This window comes from Scyliorhinus canicula, chromosome 21, assembly GCF_902713615.1.
Source record: "Scyliorhinus canicula chromosome 21, sScyCan1.1, whole genome shotgun sequence".
NCBI classification, from domain to species: domain Eukaryota; kingdom Metazoa; phylum Chordata; class Chondrichthyes; order Carcharhiniformes; family Scyliorhinidae; genus Scyliorhinus; species Scyliorhinus canicula.
The window spans coordinates 47513668-47532671 of NC_052166.1; the positions used below are offsets into that span (position 1 = coordinate 47513668).

The following is a 19004-nucleotide window of genomic DNA, read 5'->3' on the forward strand; positions in this document are numbered from 1 at the left end:
CTCTTCATGACACCAATGGAACTCTGTCAATGGTCGCTAAGACACAAGGATATCCCTTGAGGTCATGGCAACTCACATTTTTACGTGGCTTGAATGGAGGCACGCAGGTGCCACAATCGAAGCCACCTGCTCACCAGGACATTCACTGAATAGGCCCATGAGGTTCTGAAGATATGGCTCTGGTGCCTGGAGCAGAAGGACATTTCTGCAAGGTTCCCGCACATTGATGTGTTCTACTGTGTTCTCCAGAGAGACAGGGACCTTGAAGTACCAAACAGACAGTTCATTGGAGGAGGACGGATTTAGCTGGAGCGGTCCCTGGACACCAAACATGTATTGAGATGGGGTGAACACTGGGGCATATCTGATAGAGGCATATTTCACCTGAGTGCAACTCAACCAGCAGCGTGACATGCTCTGGAATTCCGATTGTGAGAACATATCCATTAAAGACAATCTTACTGTCAATGCATGGTTCACACCTCTCCAGTACTCTCCATGTACCCCTCCCTCTCCAGCTCTCCGTGTACCGCTCCCCCTCCAGTACTCTCCGTGTAACCCTCCCCTCCAGTACTCTCCGTGTACCCCTCCCCCTCCAGTACTCTCCGTATAACCCTGCCCCTCCAGTACTCCCCGTGTATCCCTCCCCCTCCAGTATTCTCCATGTATCCCACCCTCTCCAGCTCTCTGTGTACCCCTCCCCCTCCAGCACTCTCCGTGTACCCCTCCCCCTCCAGTACTCTCCATGTACCCCTCCCCCTCCAGTACTCTCCGTGTACCCCTCCCCCTCCAGTACTCTCCATGTACCCCTCCCTCTCCAGCTCTCCGTGTACCCCTTCCCCTCCAGCTCTCTGTGTACCCCTCCCTCTCCAGTACACTCCTTGTACCCCTCCCCCTCCAGTACTCTCCGTGTACCTCTCCCCCTCCAGCTCTCCGTGCACCCCTCCCTCTCCAGTACTCTCCGTGTACCCCTCCCTCTCCAGTACTCTCCGTGTACCCCTCTCCCTCCAGTACTCTCTGTGTACCCCTCCCCCTCCAGCTCTCCGTGTACCCCTCCCCGTCCAGTACTCTCTGTGCACCCCTCCCCCTCCAGCTCTCTGTGTACCCCTCCCTCTCCAGTACTCTCCGTGTACCCCTATCCCTCCAGTGCTCTCCGTGTACCCCTCCCCCTCCAGCTCTCTCTCCGTGTACCCCTCCCCCTCCAGTACTCTCTGTTTACCCCTCCCCCAGTACTCTCCGTGTACCCCACCCCTCCAGTACTCTCCGTGTACCTCTCCCCCTCCAGCTCTCCGTGCACCCCTCCCTCTCCAGTACTCTCCGTCTACCCCTCCCTCTCCAGTACTCTCCGTGTACCCCTCCCCATCCAGTATTCTCCGTGTACCCCTCCCCCTCCAGCTCTCCGTGTACCCCTCCCTCTCCAGTACTCTCCGTGTACCCCTCCCCCTCCAGTATTCTCCGTGTACCCCTCCCCCTCCAGCTCTCCGTGTAACTCTCCCCCTCCAGTACTCTCCGTGTACCACTCCCCCTCCAGCTCTCCGTGTACCCCTCCCCCTCCAGTTCTCCGTGTACCCCTCCCCCTCCAGTACTCTCTGTTTACCCCTCCCCCCAGTACTCTCCGTATACCCCACCCCTCCAGTACTCTCCGTGTACCCCTCCCCTCCAGTACTCTCCGTGTACCCCTCCCCTCCAGCACTCTCCGTGTACTACTCCCCCTCCAGCTCTCCGTGTACCCTCCACCTCCAGTACTCTCCGTGGACCTCTCCCCCTCCAGCTCTCCGTGCACTCCTCCCTCTCCAGTACTCTCCATGTACCCCTCCCCCTCCAGTATTCTCCGTGTACCCCTCCCCCTCCAGCTCTCCGTGTACCCCTCCCCCTCCAGTATTCTCCGTGTACACCTCCCCCGCCAGCTCACCGTGTACCCCTCCCCCTCCAGTACTCTCCGTGTACCACTCCCCCTCCAGCTCTCCGTGTACCCCTCCCCCTCCAGTACTCTCCGTGTACCCCTCCAGCTCTCCATGTACCCCTCCCCCTCCAGCTCTCCGTGTACCCCTCCCCCTCCAGCTTTCCGTGTACCCCTCCCCCTCCAGTACTCTCCGTGTACCCCTCCCCCTCCAGCTCTCTGTGTACCCCTCCCCCTCCAGTACTCTCCGTGTACCCCTCCAGCTCTCCATGTACCCCTCCCCCTCCAGCTCTCCGTGTACCCCTCCCCCTCCAGCTTTCCGTGTACCCCTCCCCCTCCAGTACTCTCCGTGTACCCCTCCCCCTCCAGCTCTCCATGTACCCCTCCCCCTCCAGTACACTCTGTGTACAACTCCCCCTCCAGCACTCCATGTACCCCTCCCCCTCCAGCTCTGTGTACCCCTCCCCCTCCAGCTCTCCGTGTACCCCTCCCTCTCCAGTACTCTCCGTGTACCCTTCCCCGTCCAGTACACTCTGTGTCCCCCCCCCCCCTCCAGTTCTCCCGTGTACCCCTCCCCCTCCAGTACTCTCTGTTTACCCCTCCCCCCAGTACTCTCCGTGCACCCCTCCCTCTCCAGTACTCTCCGTGTACCCCTCCCTCTCCAGTACTCTCCGTGTACCCCTCCCCCTCCAGTATTCTCCGTGTACTCCTCCCCTCCAGCTCTCCGTGTACCCCTCCCCCTCCAGTACTCTCCGTGTACCACTCCCCCTCCAGCTCTCTGTGTACCCCTCCACCTCCAGTACTCTCTGTGTACCCCTCCCCCGCCAGTACTCTCCGTGTACCACTCCCCCTCCAGCTCTCTGTGTACCCCTCCCCCTCCAGTACTCTCCGTGTACCTATCCCCCTCCTGCTTTCCGTGTACCCCTCCCTCTCCAGTACTCTCCGTGTACCCCTCCCCCTCCAGCTCTCCGTGTACCCCTCCCTCTCCAGTACTCTCCGTGTACCCCTCCCTCTCCAGTACTCTCCGTGTACCCCTCCCCCTCCAGCTCTCCGTGTACCCCTCCACCTCCAGTACTCTCCGTGTACCTCTCCCCCTCCAGCTCTCCGTGCACCCCTCCCTTCCAGTACTCAACGTGTACCCCTCCCTCTCCAGTACTCTCCGTGTACCCCTCCCCCTCCAGTACTCTCCGTGTACTCCTCCCCCCATCTCTCCGTGTACCCCTCCCCCTCCAGCTCTCCTTGTACCCCTCCCCCTCCAGTACTCTCCGTGTACCTCTCCCCCTCCAGCTCTCCGTGCACCCCTCCCTCTCCAGTACTCTCCGTGTACCCCTCCCTCTCCAGTACTCTCCGTGTACCCCTCTCCCTCCAGTACTCTCTGTGTACCCCTCCCCCTCCAGCTCTCCGTGTACCCCTCCCCGTCCAGTACTCTCTGTGCACCCCTCCCCCTCCAGCTCTCTGTGTACCCCTCCCTCTCCAGTACTCTCCGTGTACCCCTATCCCTCCAGTGCTCTCCGTGTACCCCTCCCCCTCCAGCTCTCTCTCCGTGTACCCCTCCCCCTCCAGTACTCTCTGTTTACCCCTCCCCCAGTACTCTCCGTGTACCCCACCCCTCCAGTACTCTCCGTGTACCTCTCCCCCTCCAGCTCTCCGTGCACCCCTCCCTCTCCAGTACTCTCCGTCTACCCCTCCCTCTCCAGTACTCTCCGTGTACCCCTCCCCATCCAGTATTCTCCGTGTACCCCTCCCCCTCCAGCTCTCCGTGTACCCCTCCCTCTCCAGTACTCTCCGTGTACCCCTCCCCATCCAGTATTCTCCGTGTACCCCTCCCCCTCCAGCTCTCCGTGTAACTCTCCCCCTCCAGTACTCTCCGTGTACCACTCCCCCTCCAGCTCTCCGTGTACCCCTCCCCCTCCAGCTCTCCGTGTACCCCTCCCCCTCCAGCTCTCCGTGTACCCCTCCCCCTCCAGCTCTCCGTGTACCCCTCCCCCTCCAGCTCTCCGTGTACCCCTCCCTCTCCAGTACTCTCCGTGTACCCCTCCCCGTCCAGTACTCTCTGTGTTCCCCGTCCCCCTCCAGTGCTCTCCGTGTACCCCTCCCCCTCCAGCTCTCTCCGTGTACCCCTCCCCCTCCAGTTCTCCGTGTACCCCTCCCCCTCCAGTACTCTCTGTTTACCCCTCCCCCCAGTACTCTCCGTGTACCCCACCCCTCCAGTACTCTCCGTGTACCCCTCCCCTCCAGTACTCTCCGTGTACCCCTCCCCTCCAGAACTCTCCGTGTACTACTCCCCCTCCAGCTCTCCGTGTACCCTCCACCTCCAGTACTCTCCGTGGACCTCTCCCCCTCCAGCTCTCCGTGCACCCCTCCCTCTCCAGTACTCTCCATGTACCCCTCCCCCTCCAGTATTCTCCGTGTACCCCTCCCCCTCCAGCTCTCCGTGTACCCCTCCCCCTCCAGTATTCTCCGTGTACACCTCCCCCGCCAGCTCACCGTGTACCCCTCCCCCTCCAGTACTCTCCGTGTACCACTCCCCCTCCAGCTCTCCGTGTACCCCTCCCCCTCCAGTACTCTCCGTGTACCCCTCCAGCTCTCCATGTACCCCTCCCCCTCCAGCTCTCCGTGTACCCCTCCCCCTCCAGCTTTCCGTGTACCCCTCCCCCTCCAGTACTCTCCGTGTACCCCTCCCCCTCCAGCTCTCCATGTACCCCTCCCCCTCCAGTACACTCTGTGTACAACTCCCCCTCCAGCACTCCATGTACCCCTCCCCCTCCAGCTCTGTGTACCCCTCCCCCTCCAGCTCTCCGTGTACCCCTCCCTCTCCAGTACTCTCCGTGTACCCTTCCCCGTCCAGTACACTCTGTGTACCCCTCCCCCTCCAGTTCTCCGTGTACCCCTCCCCCTCCAGTACTCTCTGTTTACCCCTCCCCCCCAGTACTCTCCGTGCACCCCTCCCTCTCCAGTACTCTCCGTGTACCCCTCCCTCTCCAGTACTCTCCGTGTACCCCTCCCCCTCCAGTATTCTCCGTGTACTCCTCCCCTCCAGCTCTCCGTGTACCCCTCCCCCTCCAGTACTCTCCGTGTACCACTCCCCCTCCAGCTCTCTGTGTACCCCTCCACCTCCAGTACTCTCCGTGTACCCCTCCCCGCCAGTACTCTCCGTGTACCACTCCCCCTCCAGCTCTCTGTGTACCCCTCCCCCTCCAGTACTCTCCGTGTACCTATCCCCCTCCTGCTTTCCGTGTACCCCTCCCTCTCCAGTACTCTCCGTGTACCCCTCCCCTCCAGCTCTCCGTGTACCCCTCCCTCTCCAGTACTCTCCATGTACCCCTCCCTCTCCAGTACTCTCCGTGTACCCCTCCCCCTCCAGCTCTCCGTGTACCCCTCCCCCTCCAGTACTCTCCGTGTACCTATCCCCCTCCAGCTTTCTGTGTACCCCTCCCTCTCCAGTACTCTCCGTGTACCCCTCCCCCTCCAGCTCTCCGTGTACCCCTCCACCTCCAGTACTCTCCGTGTACCTCTCCCCCTCCAGCTCTCCGTGCACCCCTCCCTTCCAGTACTCAACGTGTACCCCTCCCTCTCCAGTACTCTCCGTGTACCCCTCCCCCTCCAGTACTCTCCGTGTACTCCTCCCCCCATCTCTCCGTGTACCCCTCCCCCTCCAGCTCTCCGTGTACCCCTCCCTCTCCAGTACTCTCCGTGTACCCCTCCCTCTCCAGTACTCTCCGTGTACTCCTCCCCCCATCTCTCCGTGTACCCCTCCCCCTCCAGCTCTCCGTGTACCCCTCCCTCTCCAGTACTCTCCGTGTACCTCTCCCCCTCCAGCTCTCCGTGTACCCCTCCCTCTCCAGTACTCTCCGTGTACCCCTCCCTCTCCAGTACTCTCCGTGTACCACTCCCCCTCCAGCTCTCCGTGTACCCCTCCCCCTCCAGTACTCTCCGTGTACCCCTCCCCCTCCAGTACTCTCCGTGTACCAATCCCCCTCCAGTTTTCCGTGTACCCCTCCCTCTCCAGTACTCTTCGTGTACCCCTCCCTCTCCAGTACTCTCTGTGTACCCCTCCCCCTCCAGTATTCTCCGTGTACTCCTCCCCTCCTGCTCTCCGTGTACCCCTCCCCCTCCAGTACTCTCCGTGTACCACTCCCCCTCCAGCTCTCCGTGTACCCCTCCCCCTCCAGTACTCCCCGTGTACCCCTCCCTCTCCAGCTCTCCATGTACCCTCCACCTCCAGTACTCTCCGTGTACCCCTCCCTCTCCAGTACTCTCTGTGTACCCCTCCCCCGCCAGTACTCTCCGTGTACCACTCCCCCTCCAGCTCTCCGTATACCCCTCCCCCTCCAGCTCTCCGTGTACCCTTCCCCCTCCAGTACTCTCCGTTAACCCATCCCCCTCCAGCTTTCCGTGTACCCCTCCCTCTCCGGTACTCTCCGTGTACCCCTCCCCCTCCAGCTCTCCGTGTACCCCCCTCTCCAGTACTCTCCGTGTACCCCTCCCCGTCCAGTACTCTCCGTGTACCCTCCCCCTCCAGTACTCTCCGTGTACCCCACCCCCTCCAGCTCTCCGTGTACCCCTCCCTCTCCAGTACTCTCCGTGTACCCCTCCCCCTCCAGCTCTCCGTGTACCCCTCCCCCTCCAGTACTCTCCGTGTACCTATCCCCCTCCTGCTTTCCGTGTACCCCTCCCTCTCCAGTACTCTCCGTGTACCCCTCCCCCTCCAGCTCTCCGTGTACCCCTCCCTCTCCAGTACTCTCCGTGTACCCCTCCCTCTCCAGTACTCTCCGTGTACCCCTCCACCTCCAGTACTCTCCGTGTACCTCTCCCCCACCAGCTCTCCGTGTACCCCTCCCTCTCCAGTACTCTCTGTGTACCCCTCCCCCTCCAGTACTCTCCGTGTACCCCTGCCTCTCCAGTACTCTCCGTGTACCCCTCCCCCTCCAGTACTCTCCGTGTACCTATCCCCCTCCAGCTTTCCGTGTACCCCTCCCTCTCCAGTACTCTCCGTGTACCCCTCCCTCTCCAGTACTCTCCGTGTACCACTCCCCCTCCAGCTCTCCGTATACCCCTCCCCCTCCAGCTCTCCGTGTACCCTTCCCCCTCCAGTACTCTCCGTGTACCCATCCCCCTCCAGCTTTCCGTGTACCCCTCCCTCTCCGGTACTCTCCGTGTACCCCTCCCCCTCCAGCTCTCCGTGTACCCCCCTCTCCAGTACTCTCCGTGTACCCCTCCCCGTCCAGTACTCTCCGTGTACCCTCCCCCTCCAGTACTCTCCGTGTACCCCTCCCCCTCCAGCTCTCCGTGTACCCCTCCCTCTCCAGTACTCTCCGTGTACCCCTCCCTCTCCAGTACTCTCCGTGTACCCCTCCCCCTCCAGTACTCTCCGTGTACCTATCCCCCTCCTGCTTTCCGTGTACCCCTCCCTCTCCAGTACTCTCCGTGTACCCCTCCCCCTCCAGCTCTCCGTGTACCCCTCCCTCTCCAGTACTCTCCGTGTACCCCTCCCTCTCCAGTACTCTCCGTGTACCCCTCCACCTCCAGTACTCTCCGTGTACCTCTCCCCCTCCAGCTCTCCGTGTACCCCTCCCTCTCCAGTACTCTCTGTGTACCCCTCCCCCTCCAGTACTCTCCGTGTACCCCTCCCTCTCCAGTACTCTCCGTGTACCCCTCCCCCTCCAGTACTCTCCGTGTACCTATCCCCCTCCAGCTTTCCGTGTACCCCTCCCTCTCCAGTACTCTCCGTGTACCCCTCCCTCTCCAGTACTCTCCGTGTACCCCTCCCCCACCTGTAAACTGGGGGGGGGGGGGGGGGGAAGCGACGTCGCTGAGTTCCTCAGGTTGGAAAAAAAATCAAGTTCACATCAAGAGGGACTGTGGAGAGGTTGCCTGGTGATGGAAACCGTTTATCGACTTCCTCCAGGATAGTAAAGTCAGCAAGGGGAGGGTGACTTTGGGGTTCAAAAAGGAGGCAGAATGGGTGGAGGGTAACAGCAGAGAGGGTGGGGGGCAGGGGTGTTGGTTATTTATCTTTTATTAGATATCCTGTTGTTCTCTTTTTGGTTTTGGTTGTGTTTGGTATATATATATGTGTAAATGCCTTCATAAAAACACTTAAAAAAACAAACTGATCTCATGGGCAGCATTGCAAGCTTTGGGGCAACCCTGCCATTGGGTGCTTGGTCTCCACCAGTCTGCCAGCTAACCTCCACCTGCCATGTAGAGTTGTAAAGACAGCTGCCAGAATATTAGCTGCTGCCGTGCCTTTAAATCAGTCCCGCAATTTCACAATCCCGCCCGCCACCACTAATTGGCCATCAAACCCACCTTCCAGCCAAATAGGGTCAACTTTGGAGAAAATCAGGATCCGGAACCACTTCCCCCTCGGAGTGAGGTAGGGACGGAGAAACGGTGCTGATGTCAGGGCCTCCACCCAAACAGAAAATCTTGCCCAGGGTAAACAATAAGACGACGACAGGAACAGTGTTGTTGTTGGAACGGTTAATGGTTAGGGCGACAGAGGAAGGGGCAGGATTGAGTTCCTGTCAGACACAGTAAACAGAATTTAATTAAAAGGCCTGCAACTAACCTTTGGATCCCACAGAATAGCTGTATAATCCCAACTTCCCGATACGAGTAGGTTCATATCATGGCTGAAGCACACGGTCTCCACCGTCTTACTGTGTCCTAAGAATAAGAACAATACAGCTCGTTGGACTCTGTTTAAGAATTATGTTAAGAAACCATAAATTTGATGGGAACTCTGTAGTTTGGGGTGATACAGAAGAGAATCAGTTTTGATACAAAGTAAAGCTGAATGTTGAAACTAAAATTCATTAACTAAAACCCAGAGCAATAAACATTATTGAATTTATTACCATCAAATTTGCGGAGCACTGGGTTTCCTTTCAATTTTCCATGTATTTGTGTCTGAGCTAAACTTCACATTAGCAACCTTGATACTGATAGAAGATTCAGAGAATGTACACCTACACACAGGGGAATCTTCAGGAAATAAGTTCCTTCCTTCAGCCATAACCATAGTCTAATGAATCTATATCACGAATATGGAAACATATTGCACAAAATGTTTTACATTTAGTGCTAATTTATGCATAAAACTGTTGTGCCGTGTTCTGGGGCCTCTTTCTCAAACTGCTCTTGTACTAACCCCGGATTCTGTCAGATTATATCTGATACATCACAATTGTTTTCTACTCTCTTTTAGCGTTTTGTCCACGAAATGGGCTTCTTCTAAATGTACAGCTGTATATTTTCCAGAGGAATGTTGTGGTCAGGATATTTTCTCACACAGATACCTTGTAGAACGTGCAGACACTGTCCAGTTTTCACATCCCACACTCTGACAGTACAATCGGAGGACCCACTTGCGAAGAGAGTAGAATCAGCAGAGAACGCACACGCCTTTACTGGGCCTGTTGGAGTAGAAGCCAGAATCTGTTCACACTCTATTATTGCACAACGTGTAACATTACACTGCCAAGCAAACACAACTTTAAACAATTCTGATGCAATTTTGCGCCAGCAAAACGGGTCCACTCTTGCTAGCAACCTATTAATGAATCAACCCAAATAATGAGCCAAAGCTGACCTGAGCATTTCCCTCGATGGCTGTGAGTGTGGCTACAACAAACCCCTTTAAAATGGATTCTATTATTTATAGATTTCTTGCCGCCTTTTGAAATACCCAAGCATGCTAAATTGCAACGGGCAATTGCGCTGAATGAGAACATTTTGGCATCCAGAATACATGCCGGTCTTCACTTGCTCAGCAAACCTAATACTCTATCAGTCGTCCTCTAAACTGGGCATGTACAAATATTCCTGAGCCATAGAACTGAAACTATGCAATTCAAGTGCTGCCATAGTTAAAGGATTTATCCGAGACACCGGGAAGGATTTTCCAGTCCACCACAATGTGTTTTCTGACGGCAGAGATAGCTCTCCATTGGCCGCCAGTACAATCTTCCAGCCTTGCCATTGTCTATGGTGTTTTGTGCAGCCCTCACATCCAGTCGCTGGGGAACCCATCGTGGAGATTCACCTTCAGTGGGATCGGAAGATCCCGTCTGTGGGATGGGCTGGAAAATCCCACCCAATACCTATAAATGAAGTAAGAAGTCTTACAACACCAGGTTAAAGTCCAACAGGTTTGTTTCAAACACGAGCTTTCGGAACGCAGCTGAGGAACTTCACCTGAGGAAGGAGCTGCGCTCCGAAAGCTCGTGTTTGAAACAAACCTGTTGGACTTTAACCTGGTGTTGTAAGACTTCTTACTGTGCTCACCCCAGTCCAACGCCGGCATCTCCACATCATATAAATGAAGAACGGTGTGCACAGAGTTGGGAGAATCTACTGAAAATAGAGAGGCAATGGGAATTCAGTGCAGAGTTGATCCCGGGAGATTTTAGGAGGAGGCGGAATGGCTGAAATTAGAAACCCTATACTTGCTAATGCATTATGACGTTAATAATTTAAACTGTACAAATTAATTAGTTTGACAAAGACCAAACATAAAGTGAGTAAATTACATTTTAAAATAGGAGAAGGGTAGTGGTTGCAGTGGAATGGTCCAATGTGTTGTCACTATGAGAGGCAACATCATCCATTGCTATTTCAATCCAGTCCCTACTTTTGGGTTCATTATTACTGTGCTTGTTCATATTATATCGAACAATAACACCAATGACATTATTGAAGTTCCCTGTGGTCAACTACTTCCTGCCAAGTCCTCGGACTTACATTTTAGCTGCCCCAATGCCTCAGTCGGATAAGAAACTGTGGTGATTGTCCCTTTAAGGGTCACAGAGCAGAGCATGGGTCGCCTGGCCTGGGTGTCCAATGTGGGACTCAGAGTGGGGAATCACCCCAGGGGGAGGAGTTCTCCTAGGTAGAGGTATTTTAGAGATAGCTGCAAACATGCAGATGCCCTACACGCATCTCGTTAATAAATCCCTTGTGTCTTTGAAAGTGAATCATTACAGAAACAGAACACCCCTTCCGTGTTAATCCTGCCAATGCCACTTTGCCACAATTTCCCTGCGTTGTGATGCCTCAACTGCTCACAAATACTTTCCAGATCTTGTAGAAGTCAATCAGCAGCTAAATTCCCTCAAAGACTTAGACTGAAATACAAATTCCCACAACTGACAGTCATTAAGATCACAAAACATACAGCCAACACAAATTGGTGCATTATTTGCTAGGCGGCCATTATGGGCTGTGAACAAATCAGAAAGATGTAAAGAATATCAACAAGGAAGTGAACGATGTCACTGAAATCGCGTACCTGTGTGACCTTTGAATTTAGATAGAAGTTTTTCATTTTCAACGTTCCACACACAAACGTTACAGTCGTCTGAACCTGTTAGCAGGAGCTGACCATCCCGAGAGAACGAGCAATGGTTCACCTACACAAAACAAACCATTTCATAACTGGCGCCCTCAATCAGTTCTCCTGCATTTAGTCTCAGTAGATTTCCAAACACTAATAGATTTTTTTAAATTGTGTTTTGTCATGAAACTAGTCTCAGTTTTAAATGGAATTATTTACAGGCACAAAGCCACTACATTTTTAAGCCACACAATAGGAAAATTACCAAGGGCAGAATCTTCTCACCTTCATTAATTTTCAGCTCATTCAATTAGCGGGAACCCTGACTGCGCTTTCAAAATATTCCAGGAGATGTCATCACATGACCTCCTACCACCCTTTCCCCAGACATCTGCCATTGGCCACCTAACATGTCAATCATGTCGGAGCCCCACTTTCCCAAAGCTTTTCAATTTCTTTTTGGTCTATCTTCACACCCACACACTTTTCTCCCTTTGGGGAATAGTAGGGGAAGTGGAATGATTTCTGAGCTGATTATCAGCCCATTGAACTACATTGAACATTCCTTCTGTGGCCAACAAGTCCTGTTGTTGGACTTGAATCCAGAGCTTCTAATCTATAGGTAGGGATGCTACCATGAGCCACGACCTCCTCCAATTGCTCTTTACCAGAGCAAATCAATTAACACCTGCCACTGGACTTCTTGACCAATTAGGAAGATTGGGTGACACTGCCATTCGGTCAGACGAAGGGTTCTTAATGGAAGGGACCACAACATGTTTCAGAAAATCTTACCAGCAGTTGGGATTGTTGAGGCTGTATCCCACACAGGAATGGTGAAGAGACCCTGCCCCCCCCCCCCCCCCCCCAATCACTGGTCACCCCCTCTTACCTGGTGGTCCAGCTAAGGGACAGGAGGAAAGGTACTTCCAACCATAGATGGAAATGACCGAGGAAGTCAGCAGAAGTGCGCCCCCTCTCCAGGTGGATCCTGGACTCTGAGGACTTGACATAAAAGTGTCAGGTGCCAAGCCCTACTCTGGAATTTTCCCCAGCATTCTACTGTGTAGCACCACCGCAAGGTCACACACCTTGCAGTTTATCTGACTCCTTTCTGCAGGTGCTTCACCTCCCCATTTAAGCAGCTGTCACTCACTCTCACTCTCAATGTATTGGCCCAGGCTTCATAGGCCCTACTTAGGCTCATTCCCCAACCTACCCCTCTAACCCCACCTAACCTGGTCATCTCTGGACACTGTATTTTAAAAAAAAAAAATCTAGAGTACCCAATCATTTTTTTTCCAATTAAGGGGCAATTTAACATGGCCAATCCACCCACACTTCATATCTTTGGGTTGTGGGGGTGAAACCCATGCAGACACGAGAAGAATGTTCGAACTCCACACGGACAGTGACCAGGGGATGGAATTGAACCCGGGTCTTCAGCATCGTAGGCAACAGTGCTAACCACTGTGCCACCATGCCGCCCTATCTCTGCACACTAAGGGGCAATTTAGCATGACCATCCACCTAACCTGCACATCTTTGGTCTGTGGGAGGAAACCGGAGCACCTGGAGGAAACCCACACAGACACGGGGAGAAAGCATAAACTCCACACAGACAGGGACTCAAGGCCGGAATTGAACCCCTGACCCTGTGAGGCAGCAGTGACTCAAGAAAGCCTGCTCCCACTGGTATGTGAATGGATAATTTCTTCAGTTCTCTGATGGAGAGCAAGTCAAACCTACCATAGGGTAGGGTAAGGTAAGGAGTGAGGTAGTCACCACTGATGTACTATACTGTATATATATGGGTATTACGGTAAGGCCCCTGTACTACAGATACAGGGGTAGATCCCTGCCTGCTAGTTCTGCCCAGTAGGCGGAGTATAAATATGTGTGCTCTCCCATTTTGTCAGCTGCTGCAGGAGGCCACACATCTCTGTGTAATAAAGCCTCGATTACATTCTATTCTTGTCTCACCGTAATTGATAGTGCATCAATTTATTACACAGAGACTTTCAGAGATGGAACTCCGCATCAAGCCGGATCGCCTGCAGCTGCATCCTCAAGCAGACAACACCAAAAAAGACTTTGAACATTGGCTAGCCTGTTTTGAAGCTTACATCGTGTCTGTGCCAGACCCAATCCCAGAAGCACAGAAGCTCCATATTCTGTACACGCGGCTGAGCTCCAACATTTTTCCCCCAGTCCAGGACGCGCCGACCTACGCAGAGGCCATGGCGCTACTGAAGAAAAGTTACCCTCAGCGGACCAACAAAATCTATGCCAGGCATCTCCTATCCACACGGCGCCAACTTCCCGGTGAGTCTGTGGAGGGTTTTGGGCGTGCCCTGCTCGCCCTAGTGAGAGACTGTGACGGCCAGGCCGTTTCGGCCACTGAACATTCGAGCCTGCTGATGAGACACGTTTGTTATGGGCATAGGGACTGACTACATTCGCCAGCACCTCTTAGAAGGGGCCAGGCTTGACCTCGCGGCGACCAAAACACTAGCGCTCTCACTTACGGTCGCCTCACGCAACGTTCAGGCCTATGCCCCCGACTGCGTGGCCCACCCCCCCGCCAACGGCCACCCATCAGCGACCGCCCCCCAGCCAACCCCGTGCGGCAGACAACCAACCCCGTGGGACAGTCAAAACACCCCCAGCAGCGCTGCCCGGCACGGAGCGCGCTCTGCAAGGCCTGTGGCAAGAAGGGACATTTCGCTGCAGTATGCCAGGCCCGCTCAATCGCCGCTAATATCCCTGCACCTCTCACGTGCGGCCCATGGGGGCCGCCATCTTACTTGCCTCAGAACCAATGGACGCCACCATCTAGCCCGCCCCAGGACACGTGCGGCCCGAGGGCACCACCATCTTGCCTCCCCAGGACACGTGCGGCCCGTGTGCGCCGCCGTCTTACCCGCCTCAGGACCCCTGTCCGTCGGGTACCTCATCAGGCTGCTCATCGTCTGCAACCGCCGATGACTAGCTATGTCTCGCCTCGGTCACGATTGACCAGTCTCAACCGCACAACCTCGCGACCGCTTCAACAAAGGTGAAGGTCGACGGGCATGAGATCTCCTGCCTTCTGGACTCTGGGAGCACTTACAGCTTCATCCACCCCGATACGGTAAGGCGCTGCTCCCTCGCGGTACACCCCGCTAACCAGAGAATCTCCCTGGCCTCCGGGTCCCACTCCATCACCACCCTCACCGTCCAGGGCGTAGAGTTCAGCGGCTTCCGCCTCTACGTCCTCCCCGACCTCTGCGCTGCCTTGCTACTTGGCCTGGACTTCCAGTGCAACCTCCAGAGCCTAACCCTGAAATTTGGCGGACCCCTATCACCCCTTACCGTTTGTGGCCTCGCGACCCTTAAGGTCGACCCGCCTTCCCTTTTTGCAAACCTAACCCCGGATTGCAAACCCGTCGCCACCAGGAGCAGATGGTACAGTGCCCAGGACAGGACCTTCATCAGGTCTGAAGTCCAGCGGCTGCTTCGGGAAGGTATCATCGAGGCCAGCAACAGCCCCTGGAGAGCCCAAGTGGTTGTGGTGAAAACCGGGGAGAAAAACAAGATGGTCGTTGACTACAGTCAGACCATCAATCGGTACACGCAGCTCGACGCGTACCCCCTCCCACGCATATCTGATATGGTCAATCAGATTGCACAATAAATGAAATGAAAATTGCTTATTGTCACAAGTAGGCTTCAAATTAAGTTACTGTGAAAAGCCCCTAGTCGCCACATTCCGACGCCTGTTCGGGGAGGCTGTTACGGGAATACGGCAATACCGGGTCTTCTCGACAGTGGACCTGAAATCTGCCTACCACCAGCTCCCCATCCGTAAGGTGGACCGCCCATACACTGCATTCGAAGCAGACGGCCGCCTTTACCACTTTCTTAGGGTTCACTTCAGCATCACCAGCGGGGTCTCGGTCTTCCAAAGGGAGATGGACCGAATGATTGGCCGGTACGGGCTGCGGGCCACTTTCCCGTACCAGGATAACATCACCATCTACGGCCACGACCAGCAGGACCACGACGCTAATCTTTCCAAATTTCTCCACGCCGCCACTCTCCTCAACCTCACTTACAACAAGGAGAAGTGTGTGTTCAGCACAAACCGATTAGCTATCCTCGGCTATGTGATCCAGAACGGAGTTCTGGAGCCCGACCCCAATCGCATGCGCCCCCTCATCGAATTCCCCCTCCCCCATTGCCCCAAGGCCCTCAAACGATGCCTGGGGTTCTTTTCGTATTATGCCCAGTGGGTCCCAAACTATGCGGACAAGGCCCGCCCACTCATTCAATCCACCGCTTTCCCATTGACAGCTGAGGCTCACCAGGCCTTCAACCGTATCAAGGCCGACATCGCCACGGCTGCGATGCACGCGGTCGACGAGACGCTCCCCTTCCAAGTCGAGAGCGATGCATTAGACGTCGCTCTGGCCGCCACCCTCAACCAGGCAGCCAGGCCCGTGGCATTCTTTTCCCGCACCCTCCATGTCTCCGAAATTCGGCACTCCTCCGTCGAAAAGGAGGCCCAAGCTATCGTTGAAGCTGTGGGACATTGGAGGTATTACCTGGCCGGCAGGAGATTCACTCTCCTCACTGTCCAACGGTCGGTTGCCTTCATGTTTAACTTCCCACAGCGAGGCAAAATCAAAACGATAAAATCTTGAGGTGAATGATCGAGCTCTCCACCTACAACTACGAGATTTTGTATCGCCCCGGTAAGCTCAATGAGCCCCCTGATGCCCTATCCCGAGGTACATGTGCCAGCACATAAGTGGACCGACTCTGGCCCTGCACGACAATCTCTGTCACCCGGGAGTCACCCGCTTTTACCACTTCATTAAGGCCTGCAATCTGCCCTACTCCATCGAGGAAGTCAGGGCGATCACCAGAGACTGCCAGACCTGTGCGGAGTGTAAACCGCACTTCTACCGGCCAGACCGTGCGCGCCTGGTGAAGGCCTCTCGTCCCTTTGAACGCTTCAGTGTGGACTTCAAAGGGCCCCTTCCCTCCACCGACCGCAACACATACTTCCTCAGTGTGGTCGACGAATATTCCAGATTCCCCTTCGCCATCCCATGCCCTGATATGACATCTGCCATCGTCATCAAAGCCCTCAACACCATCTTCGCTCTGATCGGTTTTCCCGCCTACGTCCACAGCGACCCGGGATCCTCATTTATGAGCGATGAGCTGCGCCAGTTCCTGCTCAACAGGGCATTGCCTCGAGCAGGACGACCAGCTACAACCCCAGGGGCAACGGGCAGGTGGAGCGGGAGAATGGGATGGTCTGGAGGGCCGTCCAGCTGGCCCTACGGGCCAGAAATCTCCCGGCCTCCCACTGGCAGGAAGTCCTCCCCGACACACTCCACTCCATTCGGTCGCTCCAGTGCACTGCGACTAACGAAACCCCTCATGAACGTCTCTTTGCCTTCCCCAGGAAGTCCAACTCTGTGGTTTCATTCCCAACGTGGCTGGCAGCTCCAAGACATGTTCTCCTCTGTAGACGCGTGCGACTCCACAAGGCGGACCCATTGGCTGAGAGGGTACAGCTACTCCACGCCAACCCACAGTACGCTTACGTAGCGTACCCCGACGGCCGCCAAGACACAGTCTCCCTCAGGGACCTGGCACCAGATGGTTCCACCCCCCCCCCCCCCGCCCCAATGCCACCCTCCCTTCCCCCGACGCATCCCACCACAGCCCCCACTCCAGGACAATCCATCCTCCCCTTGCCCCCACCCGGTGATGAAGAGGATTCCAACACGCTCCCGTAGTCACTGAAGACCAAGCCGATGCCTGAGTCGCTGCCAGCACTGCGGCGCTCTCGACGACAGATCAAGGCGCCGGATCATCTAAATTTGTAACATTCTCTGTGATTTGTAAAACAACTTGTCTGTATATAGTTCTCCACCACCCCCGCTGGACTCATTTTTAACAGGGGGTGAATGTGGTAGTCACCACTGATGTATACACTGTATATATATGGGTTTTACGGTAAGGCCCCTGTACTACAGGTAGGGGGGTAGACCCCTGCCTGCTGGCTCCGCCTAGTAGGCGGAGCATAAATATGTGTGCTGTCCGTACAGCAGCCATTGCGTCAGCTGCTATAGGAGGCCACACATCTCTGTGTAATAAAGCCTCGATTACATTCTACTCTCGTCTCGTCATAATTGATAGTGCATCAAGGAGGCAGGTCTTATATCCACTCGGTCAGAACAGGGATCAAACCCCATGCTGTTGGCATCATCCACGACAGCCAACCACACCCCTTTCCCTCCCCGCCACGTTACTGCAGCAATGTACACTTGTGTGGCAGCTTGGAGCTATTAACAGTAACAGGAGAGGCTCCAATTTTGTTCCATAGCATGGCTGACCATGGATTTATCCCAGTCTTATTGCCTGCTGATGGTGTACATTGGAAGGATTCACAAGTTGATACTCAGCTTGTTTGGCTGCGTTATAAACGTGCCCTCTTTGGCCAACAAGGCCCGGGGGGCCTGAACATAGAGCTGGCTCAGAGGCAGGGACTGTGCAATGAGAGCTACAGGAGGTCACTGCAGAGCATAAATCACCAAAGGACACAATATGTGGGGAAAACTTAGTTTCACAAATGTTGTTAGATGGGAAGCAAAACTCATAATAGCTTTTAAAGGGGAGTGGATATATATTTTTTAACTAATTTATTTAAACGTTTCGGAATAAGTTTAAGTACATATCTCAGAGATCTGGCTCCTCCTGTGGTGGCACAGTGGTTAGCACTGCTGCCTCACAGCGCCAGGGACCTGGGTTCGATTCTGGCCCCGGGTAACTGTCTGTGTGGAGTTTGCACTTTCTCCCCTGCGTGGGTTTCCTCCGGGCGCTCCGGTTTCCTCCCACAGTTCAAAGATGGGCAGGTTAAGTGGATTGGCCACGCTAAATTGCCTCCTTAGTGTCCAACGGTGACGGTGGGGTTACAGAGGAGTGGGCCTAAGTAGGAAGCTCTTTGAGAGGGTCGGTGTAGACACAGTGGGCCAAATGGCCTCCTTCTGCACTGTAGGAATTCTATGATTTCTATGAATAATATGATTCAATGAGAGTTTCTTCTTAAGTGTATACAATAAATATTTGAAATGTACAATCAATCTCTCAAAGTCTAAAGTTAGAAGACATTGCGATTGCTGCTTACCTCTGACTGATGTGAGGAAAAGTATTTCACAGATAGGCTGTTGAAATGTGAGGCCAATCTCTTCCACATGGTTAATTGATACAGCTGTTTTTTTTCTTTTTGTTAAATAATATCACCATTGCCGTCGATCAGATCCTGTCGATTCCTGGCCAGTTGTGTGGTATTTGTATTTCCACTGTGAACTATGAGAAGAAATTCTTTAGCGGAAAATGGGGTGACACAGGTTCTGAGTGGCTGAAGTTGTTTGTGGGCAAAGAGGTGTGACTGCAGACAACATTTACATTCAATAAATTCTCCCTCCCTCTGTTTTATATTTTCAAAAGAACACAAGGAAATGTCAAATTACTCATTAATCACCGGTTGGACCTAATTTGTCAAATATATTACTTTCACTGCCGTTCATAAGAATGAGAGGCGATCTGACTGGAATGCATAAGATCCCTGAGGGGGCTCGATGCAGTGAATCGACCGGGAAGGTATTTCCTCCTGTGGGAGACATTTGAACTCAGGGAAACAGTTCTAAGAACAATAGCTCTTCTCCCTTTGAAGGCAGAGATGAAGAGAATCTTTTTCTCTGA

General features: G+C 54.5%; 1 protein-coding gene across 3 annotated transcripts in view; it reads right to left on the bottom strand.

The window, feature by feature from the left end:
- LOC119955703 (WD repeat-containing protein 38-like) overlaps positions 1 to 19004 on the bottom strand; it is a 44360-nt gene that overhangs the window by 11040 nt on the left and 14316 nt on the right. For all 3 annotated transcript variants that reach the window (XM_038782178.1, XM_038782175.1, XM_038782177.1), the window contains exons 2-5: positions 18427 to 18608; positions 11196 to 11316; positions 9205 to 9321; positions 8475 to 8572 (exon numbers count right to left, since the gene is read on the bottom strand). In XM_038782178.1, the coding sequence (XP_038638106.1) occupies positions 8475 to 8572; positions 9205 to 9321; positions 11196 to 11316; positions 18427 to 18495 (405 nt within the window). In that variant the 5' untranslated portion in view covers positions 18496 to 18608. The remainder of the gene's footprint in view (positions 1 to 8474; positions 8573 to 9204; positions 9322 to 11195; positions 11317 to 18426; positions 18609 to 19004) is intronic.